The sequence below is a fragment of the Acomys russatus genome, chromosome 11 (assembly GCF_903995435.1).
Source record: "Acomys russatus chromosome 11, mAcoRus1.1, whole genome shotgun sequence".
Lineage (NCBI taxonomy): Eukaryota > Metazoa > Chordata > Mammalia > Rodentia > Muridae > Acomys > Acomys russatus.
In genome coordinates, this window is record NC_067147.1 from 31,813,127 (window position 1) to 31,829,447 (window position 16,321).

At 49.7% G+C, this 16,321-nt stretch overlaps 1 protein-coding gene across 1 annotated transcript in view; it reads left to right on the top strand.

The window, feature by feature from the left end:
* Window positions 1-15,518, top strand: part of Kif6 (kinesin family member 6) — a 275,255-nt gene extending 259,737 nt beyond the window's left edge. The window contains 7 exon segments of the mRNA XM_051152685.1: window positions 756-840; window positions 2,477-2,612; window positions 6,377-6,459; window positions 13,134-13,168; window positions 13,171-13,180; window positions 13,619-13,708; window positions 15,329-15,518. Of these exon segments, the coding sequence (XP_051008642.1) occupies window positions 756-840; window positions 2,477-2,612; window positions 6,377-6,459; window positions 13,134-13,168; window positions 13,171-13,180; window positions 13,619-13,708; window positions 15,329-15,518 (629 nt within the window).
* The last annotated feature ends 803 nt before the right edge of the window (window positions 15,519-16,321 follow it).

A 16,321-nucleotide genomic window follows, 5' to 3' on the forward strand; every position in this document is an offset into this window, starting at 1 on the left:
GTGCTGGGGGCCAGGGGTGAGGGTGGAGAGCAGGCCAGATGGGGAGAGGCCTTCGCTCTGCTAGGCCTGTGTCTCCTCTGCTGAGAAAAGCACTGCGCAGACTCCCAAGGAGGTTGGAAAGTTCAGCAGATGAGCTTGGAGGGAGCTCTGAGGCTCCCCAGCCTACAGCCAGGTACCCACACAGAAGGGTCAGCATCCAGGCCTGGTCATGGCCACCAACCAGTCCCACTCACTGAAGGGCTCAGGCCTCCCACAGGCGTGGCCATTGTTCTGTCTCTGATCACAAAGGATGCAGATTCCTGGCATCCTCCTTGATCAGCCTGAAACCTAGGCCTTCTGTGGAGGTGGAGGAGAAGCACCAGGGTTCTGAGCCAGTGGAGCCACTCAGCGGTGCACACAGATGTGGGGCGGTCCGAGCCTCCCTTTGGTCTGGGAAGGACTCTCTCTGGTTCAGACATGCGGTTTGCCTCTTCCCCGTGGACTCCAGAAGACGGGAGTGCGGGGAAGAAGCTTGGGGGAAGGATGGGGCTGGGGGGCGGGGGGAGACCCCCTGCAGTGACAGATTGCCAGCAGTGGGAGGAGCACAGGAGGAAGGTGATTCTGAAGAATGCTGATGCTGCCACCCAGAGGCCTCCGAAGGAACTCCCAAGACCCCTTTCGTCTTTGGATGCCCTTGAACTCCGCTGTTGGCCCTGTCACATTTTTCCTTTGACCTTTCTTTGTTGCTGTAAACCCCTGGCATCTTCCTCCACCAGGGATCGCAGAGAACATGGTCGCACCCTCCACGCCTGACCTCCAGGAAGAGAAACTGCGAGCACAGCTCGAGGAGGAAAAGAGCAGGTGAGCTGTCAGCTGTTTTTCATGTACTCTAACGCCAACCTCCTCGGAGGGCCCCAGGGTCTACAGCTCCTCCTTGGGAAATGGGTCCAGCCTGGAACCTCAAACAGAAGAAGAGGAGGAGAGGAGGAGGAGCCTTAAGCAAGACCTAGGCCTGGGAAGGGAGGGTGCTGATTGGGGAAGCATCCTGTCCTACCTCTCTAGGGGTGGTTCTAAGTCTGTGGGTTGTGACCCCCCCCCCCAACAAAGGTCACCTATCAGATATTCTGCATATCAGATATTCACCTTACAATTCCTTACCTAACAGTAGCAAAACTGCAGTTGTGGCAACGAAATATTTTTATGGTTGGGGTCTCCTCCACAACATGAGGAACTGTATTAAAGGGTCCCAGCATTAGGAAGGTAAGAACGACCTCCCTTAGAGGGACCAAGCAGCATGTCCATGGTGGGCTTTACTCCACAGCTTTACCGCCATTTACCCTGGGTCTTGAAAACCTTAGGCCTTCACCCAGCTATCGGGGGCCCAACGTGATTTCACTTACAGGATGAAGAGGTGTAGGCTTCCCTGAGCAGGCAGCCCAGCACATTCATTCACTGATCCTCCCTCCATCCCATGACTGGGATCTGGAGGTCCTAAACAGGTCACCTTCCTGCTTCAAGTTACTGATGGCATCACTGCAACACTCCCCAACACAGAAACACACACACAGAGACATATACACACAAACATACACAGACACTCACATACCACACACTACACAGACTCAGATGCATGCATACACACACAGACACAGAGAGACACACACATGCACACACACAGACACAGAAAGACACATACAGGCATACATACAGAGACACAAAACACACACACACAGACACACACACACACACCCCTAGGCAATACCCGTACCCAGTGCCATACCCTCACAATTCACAACAAAGAGGCAAGTGTTACCAACACCCATGTGCTGTCTGGCAGTGCCACTGGCATCTTCCTCAGCTGCCCAGCTGCCCCCCACTGCACGAACTGCTTCTCTCATTGCTGTGAACAACTGCAGCTCAAGCGAGGAGTTTATTTCTGCTCACGGTCTCAGGTCCATCACGGCAGGGAAGGCCTGGGCAGGAACATGAGGCTGCTGCTCACACACTCTGAGGTCAGAGAGCAGCGATGGATGCAGGTGCTCAGCTAGCATTTACCATTCTGTGCAGAATTCAAGTCCCTGTGCTGGTGCTGAGCACATTCTGGACACATCAGCCCTGCTCAGTTAAAACGCTCTACAACAGTCTCATGGGTACTCGCAGGGGTGTGTCTCCCAAGTGACTCAGAATCTATCCAAGTTGACACTGAAGATCAACTGCCACACTTCTGCTTTGTACATGGTCAATGAAATGGGGTTCTCAGTCTTGGAGGAGATCCCCCATGTGTGCCTACTGAACAGTGATGGTCCACTGTGATCTCTCTGGTGACACACCTAGTGTCTTGTTCTAGCCTTGGCAGACTCCTCTTGCCCCCTCCCCCTTTCTAGCACCAAGGCAGCTCTGCCAGGCTTTTCGTTTACAGACAACCCCCCCCCCAGCCCCCTCTGTGCTGGCGACTTCCACGCATGAGCAAGCTACAGCTTCTGTGATCCCACTGTAGGTACAAAACTACATTCATGCGCCTGAAAGCCTTGAAGGTGGAGATTGAGCACCTGCAGCTGCTCATGGACAAAGCCAAGGTCAAGCTACAGAAGGAGTTTGAAGCCTGGTGGGCAGAGGAAGCCACCAGCCTGCAGGTATCCTGTGGGGAGCATTAGAATGCTCCGGGGGTGGGCTGTCGGGTAAAAGCTTGGGTCCCTTGGGAGACAGTGAGGGAGATGAGGGCTTCAAACTTCAAGCCTTGTGTGCGCTGGCCCTGGCTCAAGAAGCAAGTGCTCACCTGAGTGACAGGAACACAAGGTCAGAAGTCAGTGTTTCCCAGCTCCAGGGCCTCAGATCGCCTGACCAGTGAGAATCAAAAGCAATGGCTGTGTCTCTGTTGCTTCATCTAAGACACTGCAGAGATTTTATTTAATATCCTTATTCTCTCTCTCTCTCTCACCTTCCTGCATCCCTTCCTTTTTTTTTTTTTTTTTTTTTTTTTTTTTTTTTTTTTTTTTTTTCTTTCTTTCTTTCTTTCTTTGAGGCAGGGTTTCTCCAGTAGACCAGGCTGGCCTTAAATTCAGAGATCCGCATGCCCCTGCCTCCAGAGTCCTGGGGTTATTGTCGCATGCCACCATGCCTGGTTGTTCTTTCTCTTATCACAGAGACACACACTTGCATATTAGTTCTAGACATTTTAGAAAACATGAAAAAGAAGATAGAAATCACTTTTATCTCACCACTTGAGGAGAATCAGGTTGGCTTATGATATCTCTACATGCTTTTTCTGAGTTTATACCACTATGGGGTTTCTATTATTTTGATGAAGTGTGTGTGTGTGTGTGTGTGTGTGTGTGTGTGTGTGTGTGTATGTGTGTGTGTGTGTGTTTATGAGAGGTGGGGGAGGAGAAAGGAAGAAGTTGGTTGGTTGGTTGGTTGGTTGGTTGGTTGGTTGGCTGGTTTATGGCTTGTGGTACCAGGACTCAAGCCCAGACTCTCAAACTTACTAGGCAGGTGTCCTACCACAGAACTACACCCTGTTGGTCTTCAAGTACCATGTTTGGCCTTGTGTTTTTAACTGCTTAGAATGACTGCCTTTTTTCATATTGTAATTTGGTAATGTCTTTTCCACCTGTCACTGTTCCATCATGTGAATATACTTTAGACAATTTAGTCAATCTGGCCTTGAATATTTAGATAGTTTCTGGTTCTTCACGGAAGACATATCTATAGATGAGTTTTACATATTTCCCAGACGAATCCCTAGAAAGTGTCTGTGATGTTGTGACGGCTAAAGTAGCCTGCCAAGAAGCAGCAGCAAAAACTCGAGCTTCCTGTTTGTGCCCGCCCCCCTCGCCCCGTGCAACCCCCTTGGACATGGAGGGATGGAAGTGAGGAAGACATAGTGCCACATGACGCTTCGAGAGTCTCTCCCAGGCTAACCCCTCACTTTAAGGACAACGAAGCTGAGAGACAGAAAGGATATATGGCGAAGGACATCCACCGAGGCACCGACAGTGCATTACTGCTGGCCATGGTGGCACACAGGTGAAGACACAGCATTTAGGAGGCAGAGGCAAGAAGATTGTGAGTTCAAGACCAGCCTGGGCCACACAAAGACAGAATTTTTTAAATGTACTATGGAAATCAGGTTTATGGCTCCTCAACAGACAGAAACTACAGCCGTGCTACCCAGCTATGTCACTCCTAAGAGGTACCTGGAAGAGGTCTAAGCACAGCACAGAAATATGTGCACACCTATTCATGTTGCTGAACTATTCACAATAGCCATCGTAGGTATCGATCCTCAGAGAAGTTACACGTGCTGTATACATACAGTGGAGTTCTAGTCAGCCATGAAGAAGGATGAAATCATTGCCTTTTAAGGAAGAGCTGGAGATACCTGCATTAAACTCAATAAGCTAAACTCAATAAGACAAACACAGCTTGTGTCTCTCACATGTGCAACATAGATTTAAATATACATGTGATACATGTATGTGACATGAGAGTAGAGGAGCAATGAGGGGGGTGACGATGGTGTTTGATGCCTAGAACTTATGCAGTTCGAGGAGAAAGCAAACTCCCACAAGTTGTGCTCTGACACACAAACAAAAACTGATAAATGAAAAATCAAATAAATAATAAATTCATACATTACCAGTAACCATATGACAGTTCAATAAAAAATTAGTTCATTAAAATACATGGGAAAATAAAGAAAATTTATGTAGGCTGAAATATAGCTATCAAAGTAATTTAAAAATAAAGCCATGTAATAAAATATACATATTCTTTTGTAGATATATTAATTAACAAGATTTAGGTGTGTGGTTCAATGAAGCATTAGCAGCATTTACCAGGATTTCAGAGTCACAATGAACACAGTATTTAAATATTGCTGCAGCAGCCATGATGATGTGATAATATGTGTTTGGTTGGTGACAAAGCCACAGGGACTGTTGCTATCACTGTGTGGTTGAAACCATTTATTATTCTCAGGTAGAAGTTAGGGAAAATGAAGATGCAACTGGTTTCCATGAATGTCCACAGTGACCTTGGTTTCTGTTGGGACCTTACATCCAAGACTTCTAGTGAGTTCATCTGGAAGTGAAGCCTTCATCAGGTGCCCAAGGGAGCTCAACACTTAACAGTAGATTAGGATCACAAAATACGGCTTGGAGAAGTGTTCGGATGAGGCTGGCAGGCTCCCATCGCTTCTTAGATATATAGACAGTGAAAGCCGAAGCAGCCAAGGTGCCTCCTGCCACCCACGGTCTCGCCACCGAAACAAAAGAGGACAGATGGTGACAACAGAAATAACGAATACCCTGCCACAGGGAGCTGATGCCACACTGCTGTGGGTAGTTTCCTAGCCCACACTATAAAAGTCTCCTAGGTGGACTGAGGCAGAACAAGGGAGGTGATAAGGGTTCTGTGATGGCGTTCCAGAGAGGCAAGAAGCCAGGGGAAACCTGGCAGCAGCACTTCGCAAGCTTGCTGTGCCCGTGGGTTCTGGGAGACTCGCGCGGTGTTCTGGGAGGCTCACGGGGTATTCTGGGAGGCTCGCGGGGTCTTCTGGGAGGCTCGCGGGGTCTTCTGGGAGGCTCGCGGGGTCTTCTGGGAGGCTTACAGTGTGCTCTGGGAGGCTCGCAGGTCCTCTGGAAGGCTCACAGTCGCTGCTACTGCAGCATTGCTCTCTGGGGCCATTGGAGACACGCAGCCTTTCCAGGGCCTCCATGACAGACATGAACGCTCTTGGAAGTGCTCCATTTCTCCATAAGAGGAGCTTAGGGATTAGGAGAAGCACACACCCAGGAAGGATTTCCTGAGAGTTGCCATGTGACACTGTACTCACCTCTTTCTACCTTAAAAAAGTAAATAATATATATGCTCCCTTTGGAAAACTGGAGGGCACCAGAAATACTTCAGACCTTATTAATAATATCCCCGTCCACAGACAGTATTTCGATGAACAACACTTTGGTCATAACTATGTCTCGATTTATTTTTTTGCATATACATTGTGTATACTGACTTCTATAATGGCCTTTCCCCCCTTAAGAATGACATCAAAGGGCTGGAAAGATAGATGGCTTAGTGGATATGAGCACTTCCTGCCCTTCCAAAGGACCAAAGTTAGAGTCCCAGCACCCAAACTGGGTAACATACAATTGCCTGTAATTCGACTCCAGGGGACCCTATTCTGGCCTCCCCAATTCACATACATATAAAGAAAAAATTTTAAAGAAAAGAAAATGTGTTTTTAAAGAACTACATTCAAGGATTGAGGGTGCAGCTCAGTGGTAGAGCGCTGGCCTAGCCAGCCTTGGGGACAGAGGACAAGAATTACATTGAGAACATCCTACCAAGGCACTGGACTTAGGCTAACTTACAGAATCCCTTCTTGGGCCAACAGGAAAACCCCCCAGCCTCGAGCCCCCAGGACCGTGTGAAGCCATTTCCCCAGGAGGAACAGACTCAGCTTATCTCCAAGAAAAGGTCAGCACCAACTCGCTGCCTGGGTCCTGGTACCCAGAAAGGTTCCCTGCCTCCTCCTCGGGGCTGCACCATCTCAGAGAATGCAATGGCTTTGCTGTTTTATTGGCTGCAGCCCCTCCTTGGGCCTGTGTCTTTTCTGCTCTCTTGAGTGCATACCCCTCCAGACCCTCACTCTGACAGCCAAGCCAGTACATCTACTACCATGGTAACAGGAGAAAAGTGGTCCAACAGTGTGAGCTCTGGCTCTGCCACCTGAGGAGGAGGAAAGAGTTGATGTGAACAGGAGGGGGCCTGGCCTGGGAGGGGGTGCTTGGGGAGGGGGAGCCTAGAGAGTGGTCAGTCCACCAGGACCCAAGGAGTTTCCCCTATTCTAGAGAAGATTCAGGAGATAAGCTGGCAAGATATGAAAAGCTTTCCCCAGGGCAGCATGAGTTGCAAATGCCTATAGCATCAGCTCCAATGGAGCTGACGCCCTCTGGTTCTCGAAAGGGCGGAGAGATCCGGTGGGGACTGCAAGTCTCAGCACACGGTGCTCTGGCCTCTATGCCAAGCATCCATTACAGAGTCTCTCTGATCTACACCCCCCACCCCCGGCCACCCACCTCAGACCCAGTCCTGCCAGGCCAGAGGCCAGGACAGTGTGAATGAGTCATCCATCTCTGCCATCACATCTTTGGGTTGAAGGACACCAAGATTCCATGTTGGAAGTCTGAAATGAAGCGTTTTCAAAAGATAACCAGGGGACAGGAGATGTGTCTCGGAGATGTGAGAGCACTTGTTGCTCTTACAGAGGACCCAGGTTCGGTTCCCAGCACCCACGTGGTAGCTCACAACTATCTGTAATTCCTGTTCTATGGGGATCTAATGTTTTCGTTTGATCTCCAAGGGCGACACAAATGTCTGCACTGCACTTACATACATTCAAGCAAAACACTCATACACAAAGTAAAAGTAAATAAATAAATAGAGCTAAAAATTAAACTCATAAATACAAGTAAAACGCCGGGGCAGGAAATATAGCTCAGTGGGTAAGGATACTGCCATAAAACCTTATGACAACCTGTATTTGATCCCAAGGACACACATTGTAGAAGGAGAGAATCAGCTCCTGCAGACTGTCCTCTAACCTTCACAGGCATGCTGTGACTGGCACACATGCACATGCACATACCCACACATACCTGCACGTACCCACAGGCATGCACGCATGCACACACACACACACACACACACACACACACGCACACACACACACACGCACACACACATACATGCATGCACGCACGCATGCACACATGCATACACACATGCATGTACATATGCACCCACACACCCACAGGCATGCACACATGCACGAGCACACACATGTACATACACACATGCACACACACACCCACACACACACATGCACACATTTTTTTAAAGGTGCTAGACAATTCCTGTAGTAGCCTGAGAGAAATGTCACACAAATTCCAGCCAAGGGACATTCTACAAAATGCCTGGCCAGTTCAGCTCAAAAGTGACAAGGAGTCTGAGAGTCTTGAAGCCTGGCAGGGACAAAGGAGCCTTGACAGCTCCAGATAATGTGGTGCCCTGGGTGGTAATGCTGCAGCTGAGAGAACTGGGGTCGCAGAGGCTGGGCAGGAGGTGTGTGCACTTGAATCAAAGGCTGGCTGGGTAAGTGCAGCAACTGTACCCGCTGCTGTGGAAATGGATGCAGCGGGGGTTGGGGGGGGAAGGGGCGGGGATGGGATGTGGAGGCTGTCTGTGCTGTCTTTGCAAGTCTTTTGAAATTATCTTTAAAAAAAAAAAAACAAAAAAAAACTACACTCTTGGGGCTGGAGAGATGGCTCAGCAATTACGAGCACTTGCTGCTCTCACAGAGGACCTGAGCTTGGTTCCAAGTATCCCAGGCCTTTCACAACCTGACTCATAACTCCAGTTCTGGTGGTGGTGGTCGGGGGCGGGGATCCCGTACTTCTGGCATCTGTGGGCACAGGCACACACATAATTAAAAATTAATATTTTTAATTTTAAAATCTTATCTAGAAAACAAACAAACAAACCAAACTTCTGGTTGACATTCCCCCCGGGCCTTCCAGATGCGTGCCTAGCCTTAGTGCCAGCACGTCCCTGACACTGCGTCAGGGCACAGTGCCCACCTCTCACCACAATGCAACAACTGGTGGGGTGTGTTTTGTTGGGGGTATCTGAACGTTTTAAAAATCTGTAAATTCATGAGAGAGAGAGAAAAAAAAAAAAACAGCAAACTGAACCTTATTAAAATGTTAAGAGATATCACTGGGCTGGAGAGATGGCTGAGCAATTAAAAGCCTTTTGGGCCCTGTCCTGCGAAGTGCAGCTCAGATCCCAGCACCCACTTCCGGCTGCTCACAAACACCTGTAACTCCAGTTCCAGGGAATCTAATGCCTTCTTCTGACATCCATGGGCGTCCTTGAACAAACATAGGCATACAGTCATACAAACACACTCACACACAATAAATGAAGAATAAATAAATAAAATTAAAAATAAAAGGACTCCGTTAAGAAAAAGAAATGTGCGCAAACGAGGATATTAGCAAAGCACATATCTCATAAAAAGGCCCAAATATACCCAAAATATACACAGAACGCTAGATGTGCAACGCTAATAGATGACTCAGCCAGCTTTAAAAAAACAAAACAACAAACACCAGGGCTACATAGTGAGGCCCTGTCTCGTAATGAATTAACTACTACAGCTGGGCTAGGCTTGGTGGTGCACACCTTTAATCCGAGTACTTGGGAAGCAGAGGCAGGAAGATCTGAACTGCTGCAGATTCCCTGGGAAGCAGCTTAGGAACTACCACACTTTACAGGGTGCCATCATCCTGCCTGCATTGCCTGAGGGGGATAGACCAGGCAGCTGGCCTCTACAGGAGGCCACGGTTGCCTCTCACTGCCTGGTGTGGTCGCATCCTTCCGCCCTGCCCCCTGGTCCGTCCCCTCCTTCCCACTCAGCTGTTCTCTCCTGGCCCTCAGCATCTTGGCCCCTCTGAACCTCTGAAGAAAGATAAACTGGGAAAACATAGCGTGAAAGGACCCTTGGCAGCTAGCGGCTTATTCCCGAAGATTCACTACTGCTTCTAATCTGCCCTTGACCTCCTGTGAAGGTAGCACCTGTGGGAGGAAACCCTTCCATTCCCTTCTCCAGGCTTTGCCCCAGCCACCCTTAAAGCCCTGAAATACAGCAGCCATTCTCCCAAGAAGAATGTGCCAAGTCTGCCACCTTGTGACTGTGTCCTGCATTACCTTACACCAGACCCAGCTCAGGGGAGCTCCGTTTATGTCTAGGGTTCCACAGAGAAAATTTAGTGAGTAGAGGTTTGGGAACGACACATTCTGTGTTCCCTTCTTATTTATTTGCCTCACGGTCCTGAGCCTGTGGAGACAGCTCCTGTCATCATGTCTGAGGTGAGAGAGCAAAAGATTGGCACCAGGCAACTAGCCAAACTCATGTGGGAAAGCAAGCTGCGGGCCCAAGCAAGAGCTTGGATAGATGACAACGTGCTTACTAAGCCATCCCACTTTGTCTGTCACCCTGGCTCTACTCCCAGCCTGAACTGTGGCTTTGTTAAGGTAGAGGCTCCTAAGTCCGTAGAGAGCATTTGACAGGATAGCCAGAGAGACTATGAGGAACAAATGACAACCTGCCTTCTCCCCTCCCAGGAGGAGTGTGGGCCTCCTGCAGCCAGGAGTGGTGATCAGGAAGCACACATCAGACGCAATGCTAACCAGGCCTAACACGCCCGGTGAGCTGCCGTGTGTGGATTCTCTCTCTCCCTCCCTCTCCCTCTCTCTCTCCCTCCCTCTCCCTCCCCCCCCCCCCCCCCCCCCCCCCGTGAGCATGCAGCGATCATCAGAACAGGGGGTAGTGTGGCCAAGGGAAGATAAAGAGTGCCAGGAGCCAGTCAGTGGGACAAGAAGGCTGAAAGTGCAGGCGGGAGCCTCGGAACCCATGCTGGCCTGCAGACTCTGCTACCCTCTCCATCTCTGTTGATGTCTCTAAGATGACGATGATGGCATCCTCCTCCTCTGACCACTGCCAGCCTTATGTTTGAGCTTCTTGTACTGTGACACAATGCCCGAGGAGGAGAGCAACTTGTTGGAAGAAAGGTTTGTTTTGTCCCAAGTTGTCAGGAGTTCCCATCTGAAGTCAGCTGTATCCGCTGCTTTGAATGGAGGTGAGGCCATGCATCATAGAGAGCGTGTGGTGCAGCAAAGCTCTTCACCTCGTGGAAGCATGGAGAAGCAAAAACAGACAGAAAGGGACCGGAAGCCACGCCCTCCTTACTCCTTCCTGCCCATGACCTACTTCCTCCAACATAGCCCTACCTCCTGATTTCCACCACCTGTTAATAACGCCATCAAGTCATGAATCTCACCAAGGACTGAGCCATAAATGAGGGCGCAGGATCTATTCTCTTCCTCAAAGCTGGCAGCCATTAACACCAGTGCCTCTGGGAAGGACTTCCTGTCCAGACCACAGCAGGGACTAAATTGAAACAAGACAGAAAAACGGGAAAATTTAGAAGTATGCCAGACAGAGGCGTCCTCGCCCCAGAACCTGCTTGATGCTGGCTTACCAGCAGAGAGGCAAGGAGTCCAGAACACTTCACAGCGCATAAGGCTTCGTCCCCTCCCATAAGCCTGCTGTTGTCTAGGACTCCCACAGAAACAGGGAAGGACTTGTCCTAAACCCCTTGTGCAGCCTTAGTGGCTCTGTGGTCACCTTATCAGATTATAATCTCACCCCGGGGAATCTCTGGAGCAAGCCCATAATCACACTTCTCAGAAGAGCACGCAAGGGAAAAGGCGGGGTGGTTTCCAAGCAAGCAGTCTTCTGAGGTACACCCCTGAGCACCAGCGTGGGACTCTGCTGGGCAAGGCTGAAGTCTGGCTTCTCCAAATAGCCTTTTGCTCTTGGTCTGTGAAGGTAGACCCCCTTTTCTCAGCAGGGTTCTCACCCCACCTGACCTGGTAACCCCAGATCTTGTAAGGAGTGTCACCTAGCCCTCAAGGAAGATTTCAGGCCCGAGAACTTGTTCAGCCAGCACAGGGAATTCCTGGAAGTACCCCACCCTATGCTGAGGAGATAGAAAATCGCCTTTTACTGTACCTAAAAGTCATCCTCTCACTCATAGGATGATTAAGCACTGTTTCTCCTTCTTGTGTTAGAACCCCCATGCTACAGGCATGTAAATGAGGGTACTGAACCACTGAATGTAGATTAAATATCCAGGCACCCTTAGCCCTAGCGAATCAGATACAGTCACCCTCAAAACCCCTCCCCACTGCCCAAGGGTTATAAATAAAGGCTGGCTCACTTACTGGCAGTGCTCTCCTGCCCCAGCTCTCTTCCCGCCATTCTTCTACCATGACCGTCTGAGACTCCATTTTTTTCCCTGGGGGGTGGGAGGAGAGGGGAGGAGCAGTGCTGGATGTTCCATGGTCAGGCAGCAATGGAGGAACTGCCTTTGCAGCCACTGGGGCCTGCTCAAGCACTGCCAATAGCTCAGAGCTGACCACGCCCCCCCCCCCCCCCCCCAGCCAGTGAAGCACCACTGGGCCTGCATCTCACCAGACCTGCCTGCCAAGTAGGTTTTGAACATCCACCTGCTTCCTCTGCTGTCCTCAGCACCGCAGCTCAAACAAGGGGCTGTAACACTTGGCATCATCACGGGCTTGTAGCCCCCAATGCTGTCCGAGACCTGTAGTCTCATTCCGAAAGAGCTAAACTGTAACACTCCGGTAGCAACTCACTTTTCACCTCCCCCTGAGAGGCCGGGAATGTGGTTTTAGTGCCCAGGCCACAAGCCTCAGGATGAGCACTCTATGCTGCCCCTGAGCAAGAAATGGCACCTTGTGACCTTTGACCTCAAGGTCCCTCCATTCTGGGCACGCAGTGCCTGGATGGATCCACAGAATGTAGGATCCAAGCCACCCACCACCGCCAGAAGCTGAAGGACAAGCCAGTAAAATGTAGACATGGCTACTGCTGAGACAGTCAGCTACGCTTCCCTCTTGAGGAGCCGGCACCCACACATGATGCGTCTTACTTTTTGAGGCTCTACTTTGAGCAGCTCACCCTTCAGCTCTTGGGTGTACACTTAATCTGTTGCATGTCTTTCTTTAATATATCTATTAGCTCTCAACTCTGCCCCATAAACTGACATCCTGAAGTTCTTTTCTGAGTTGATGTCCCTAAAGGTCTAATGGAATGCCTCAGAGTGCAGAAGATGACAGCATGGAGCTGTGTCTCTGCCCCTTCACTGGCAAGGGGGCATGGCGTCTGCAGAGAACTGCCAGAAGCCTGGCTGACCCGGTTATAGACACTCCATAAAGGACAGTTAATGACGTTTGCAGTCACCGCCTGCTGTCCATCTTCTCTCAGCCAGCAAGGCCTTGCTCCAACAGTGACAATCACTGTGTAGCCATCCAAGATGAGGGCATGGGGCAGGGACGTCAGGTTGTCAGTTCAGTCTTCGCATGTTCCTGTGGCAGAACCACAGAGTCTGGGTGGCTCATTGGTTGTTGCTGGTTGCTTTTTCTGGTACTGGGGGACACACCCAAGATCTTAACACTGCATTACTTTCCACCCTCATTTGCTTTTCTCTATTTATTTGTCACAGTTCTCGAGGCTGGGAAGTTGAAGATGGCTCTGGCAGGTAGATGTCTGGTAAAGTGACTAACTGCAGTCCTGAGGGGGTTGCCTCCTTACCTCATCACCTCCCGAAGGCTCTGTCTCCATCACTTCAACATATGGATTCTACAGCAGATGATGTAGCTCTTGCTGTGGGCTCCCTTCCTGGTGTACAGACACCTCCTTCTTCTATGTCCAGACAGTGTTCTAGTCTGTCTTCCTCTCTCAAGGACACTATGAGCACTCCATCCACAAGGTCTCACCCATCTAATCACTATCTAGTTACCTATTTGCCAAGATTTATCTATTGTCTATTTAGCTGTTCTTCCAAACATCAACACTGTGGGAATTAGGGCTTTAACATGGAAATTTGGAGAGGACACACGGTTCACAAAAATTCCCTAAACATTAGCCCCAAGTCTCTCTGCTATGCATTTCCCATGACTTCTGGGTCTTGTTGGTTTGTTTTTTCAGTGATAGGAATGCCAGAAGAATTCTCCCCTCACCCTGCCCCAGTCAGCACAGCGAAAAGCCCAGTGGCTGCAGGACCCAGCCGCAAGACAGGTTTGTACTTTTTCCTCTAATATTGTGGCAGTCCCCATATTACGTAGAGTGAGCCCCAAGTCTGCTTCCCAAACAACCTGAGAGACTCCTTGTCCAATTGCAGTAGGTAGAACCCCGGGCTGACCTCTGCCCTGGTACCTGGGAAGCCCCACCCCACGCAATCTGCTCTTGCAGTCTGACTATCAAACCAGAAGGAACTTCCCTCCAAAGCTCTGGGGTCTGGTGAGAGTAGCTCCCATCTCCTGGTGAGTGTATAGGATGGTCCAGGTGTGGTGGTGCACACCTGTAATCTCAGTCCTTGGGGGACAGATGCACATGGATCTCTGTGAGTTCAAAGCCAGCTTGGCCTACAGAGGAGGAGTTTGTCTTAAAAAGAAAAAAAGAAAAACAAAAGCCATTTAGAGCAGTTCTGCCAGAGCCCTCTGCCCACAACCCCAGGAGGCTGGAGCCCTGACTACGGTAACAGTTTTGAGGGAATTTTGCCAGCAAGGACTGTTGCAACCATAAGCCTAAAATCCTAGTCACCTATCTGAGCCCTTCTCCCAGAGTTGCCTGAGGCTTTGTCCACCCTCCACTGGTGGCATTCACATCTCCCATTGTGGCTTTTGTGCCCCACCCGACCCTCAGCCCTACTACTCAGCTCCTGAGCTTCTGCCAGGCTACAGATGAGGTGCCCACCCCCATCATAATGACCAAGAACAAGCCCATCACCTCACTAAGAATGCTACACACTTTGTGAAGTCCTAGGTATGAGACTGGCAAAGCCAAGGGAGTTCTTTAAACTGTCTGAAGAAAGATAGGGGGAGGATATATCTGCTCTTCTGCTAACAAATGTTATTGGCCATGTGGCTGCAAAGGATGCTAGGAAATGTAGTTTATTACCGGTGGCACTTTAGCTAAATATGGTTGAAAGAGATAGAGAATAGCAATCTCTGCCTCAAGGGTAAATACCTGCACCCTGTCAGCAGTGCCTGGGTACAGGAGAAACATCATCAATATGTCAAATCTATGGTGAGTGCCAAAGGAGAGGCAGGTAAGTCTGGGATGAGAAAATAAGAAGAGTGAAGGTGACAGGATGGACCAAGCATTATTCAGCTACGTAAAGGTGTCTTGGGCAGCAGCAAGGAGAGGAAACAGCTGCAGCAAAGGCCCTAGGACTAGAAGGATTCAGTTTATTGAAGTAGAAAAAGAGAGTTGGGCAGTGAGACAGGGCATGTGGGACCCAGGACCGCATGGGGCAGGATTTGAATTCTGTTCCAGGAGTGGTAAGAAGGGAATCGCTGGCATGGTAAGAACTGGGGAAACTTTCACAAAGGGAGTGGGAGGTCAGATGAAGACAAAGTGCCCTAAAACAGAAAAGCAGGCTCCGTGGGTAAAAACACTCACCACACAAGCCTGATGGCCTGAGTTTGATCCCAGAATCCTTGGTAGGAAGAGAAGATACCTTATCTGCCATAACTGATCCTCTGACTACACACACACACACACACACACACACACACACACACACACACACACACACTTTAATTTTTTTTTTAATGTAAAAAATCACTTTGGAAAGGCAACATCCCAGTATAAAGTGTAGTGACTTGTGACATTGTGACACGTCTTTGTCCTCAGCATCTCCGAAAGGCCAGTGTCATCCATCCCTCTCACTGGAGACAGACAGACCGACTCTGACATCCTGGCCTTCATCAAAGCCAGACAGAGCATTTTGCAGAAGAAATGTAAGTCTACATCCTCTGGGACCCTCCAGGGTCTGCCTGTCCCCAACTCTTCTGTCCTACACTTGGGAGAAGGAGGAGGCTAAAGCAAGCAGGAAGCTGCAGAGGAAAGAGGGAGCATCTCATATGCTCCTGCAGCCACAGGACTGGGCTCAGTCACCTCACATGAGCTGAGCCTTGCTTCTCCAGGTTCCAGGGAGCAGGACCAGAGACTTTAGGACAGCGGTCAGGTGTCTTCCAGACCTTAGCTTTATTCTCTCTGCCCTGAAGGCATCTCTCTCCTGCCCAGCCTTCTCCAAACAGGAAAGCACTGAGGGAGGTTTGGTAACTCATTGAAACCTTGGCTAGAAACATTACCCTTGTCTTGGAGCATAGTTCTTGCTAAGGAGCTATGGATGTAAACACCGCTCGAAGGCCCAGGCTTGGTGACACTGTGTCAGTCATGGAGGAAATACCTGTCCCACAGCAGGAAGAGAAGAAGGCCCCGCTTGGCCTTCCTCACTAGTCTCTTCTCTTGGCAGCTAACCATCATTTCTCTAAGGCAGACAAGCCTCTTCCATTCCCAGATACCAGGCCAGGGCCACCTACCCTATGTTTGCCTTTAGTCTTAGCCTCACCCCAGTGTTCCAAAGGCTTAACATTGTCTTGGCTTGTCGAAAGCTGCCTTCCTTGATGGAATACCTCTGTCCATTTTCCATCGCTGTAATAAAATGTCTGAGGCTGGGTAACTTAGTGAAAAAAAAAAGTGGTTCACTTAATCCAGTTCTGGGAGAGTTCAAGGACGCACACAATAGTTACAGCAGCTCTGCTCTGCTTAGAAGCTCGTGGCAGATGGGAATAAAAGGAAGAAGTCATACCATGAGACAGGAACCCAGAGAGGGATCCAGGG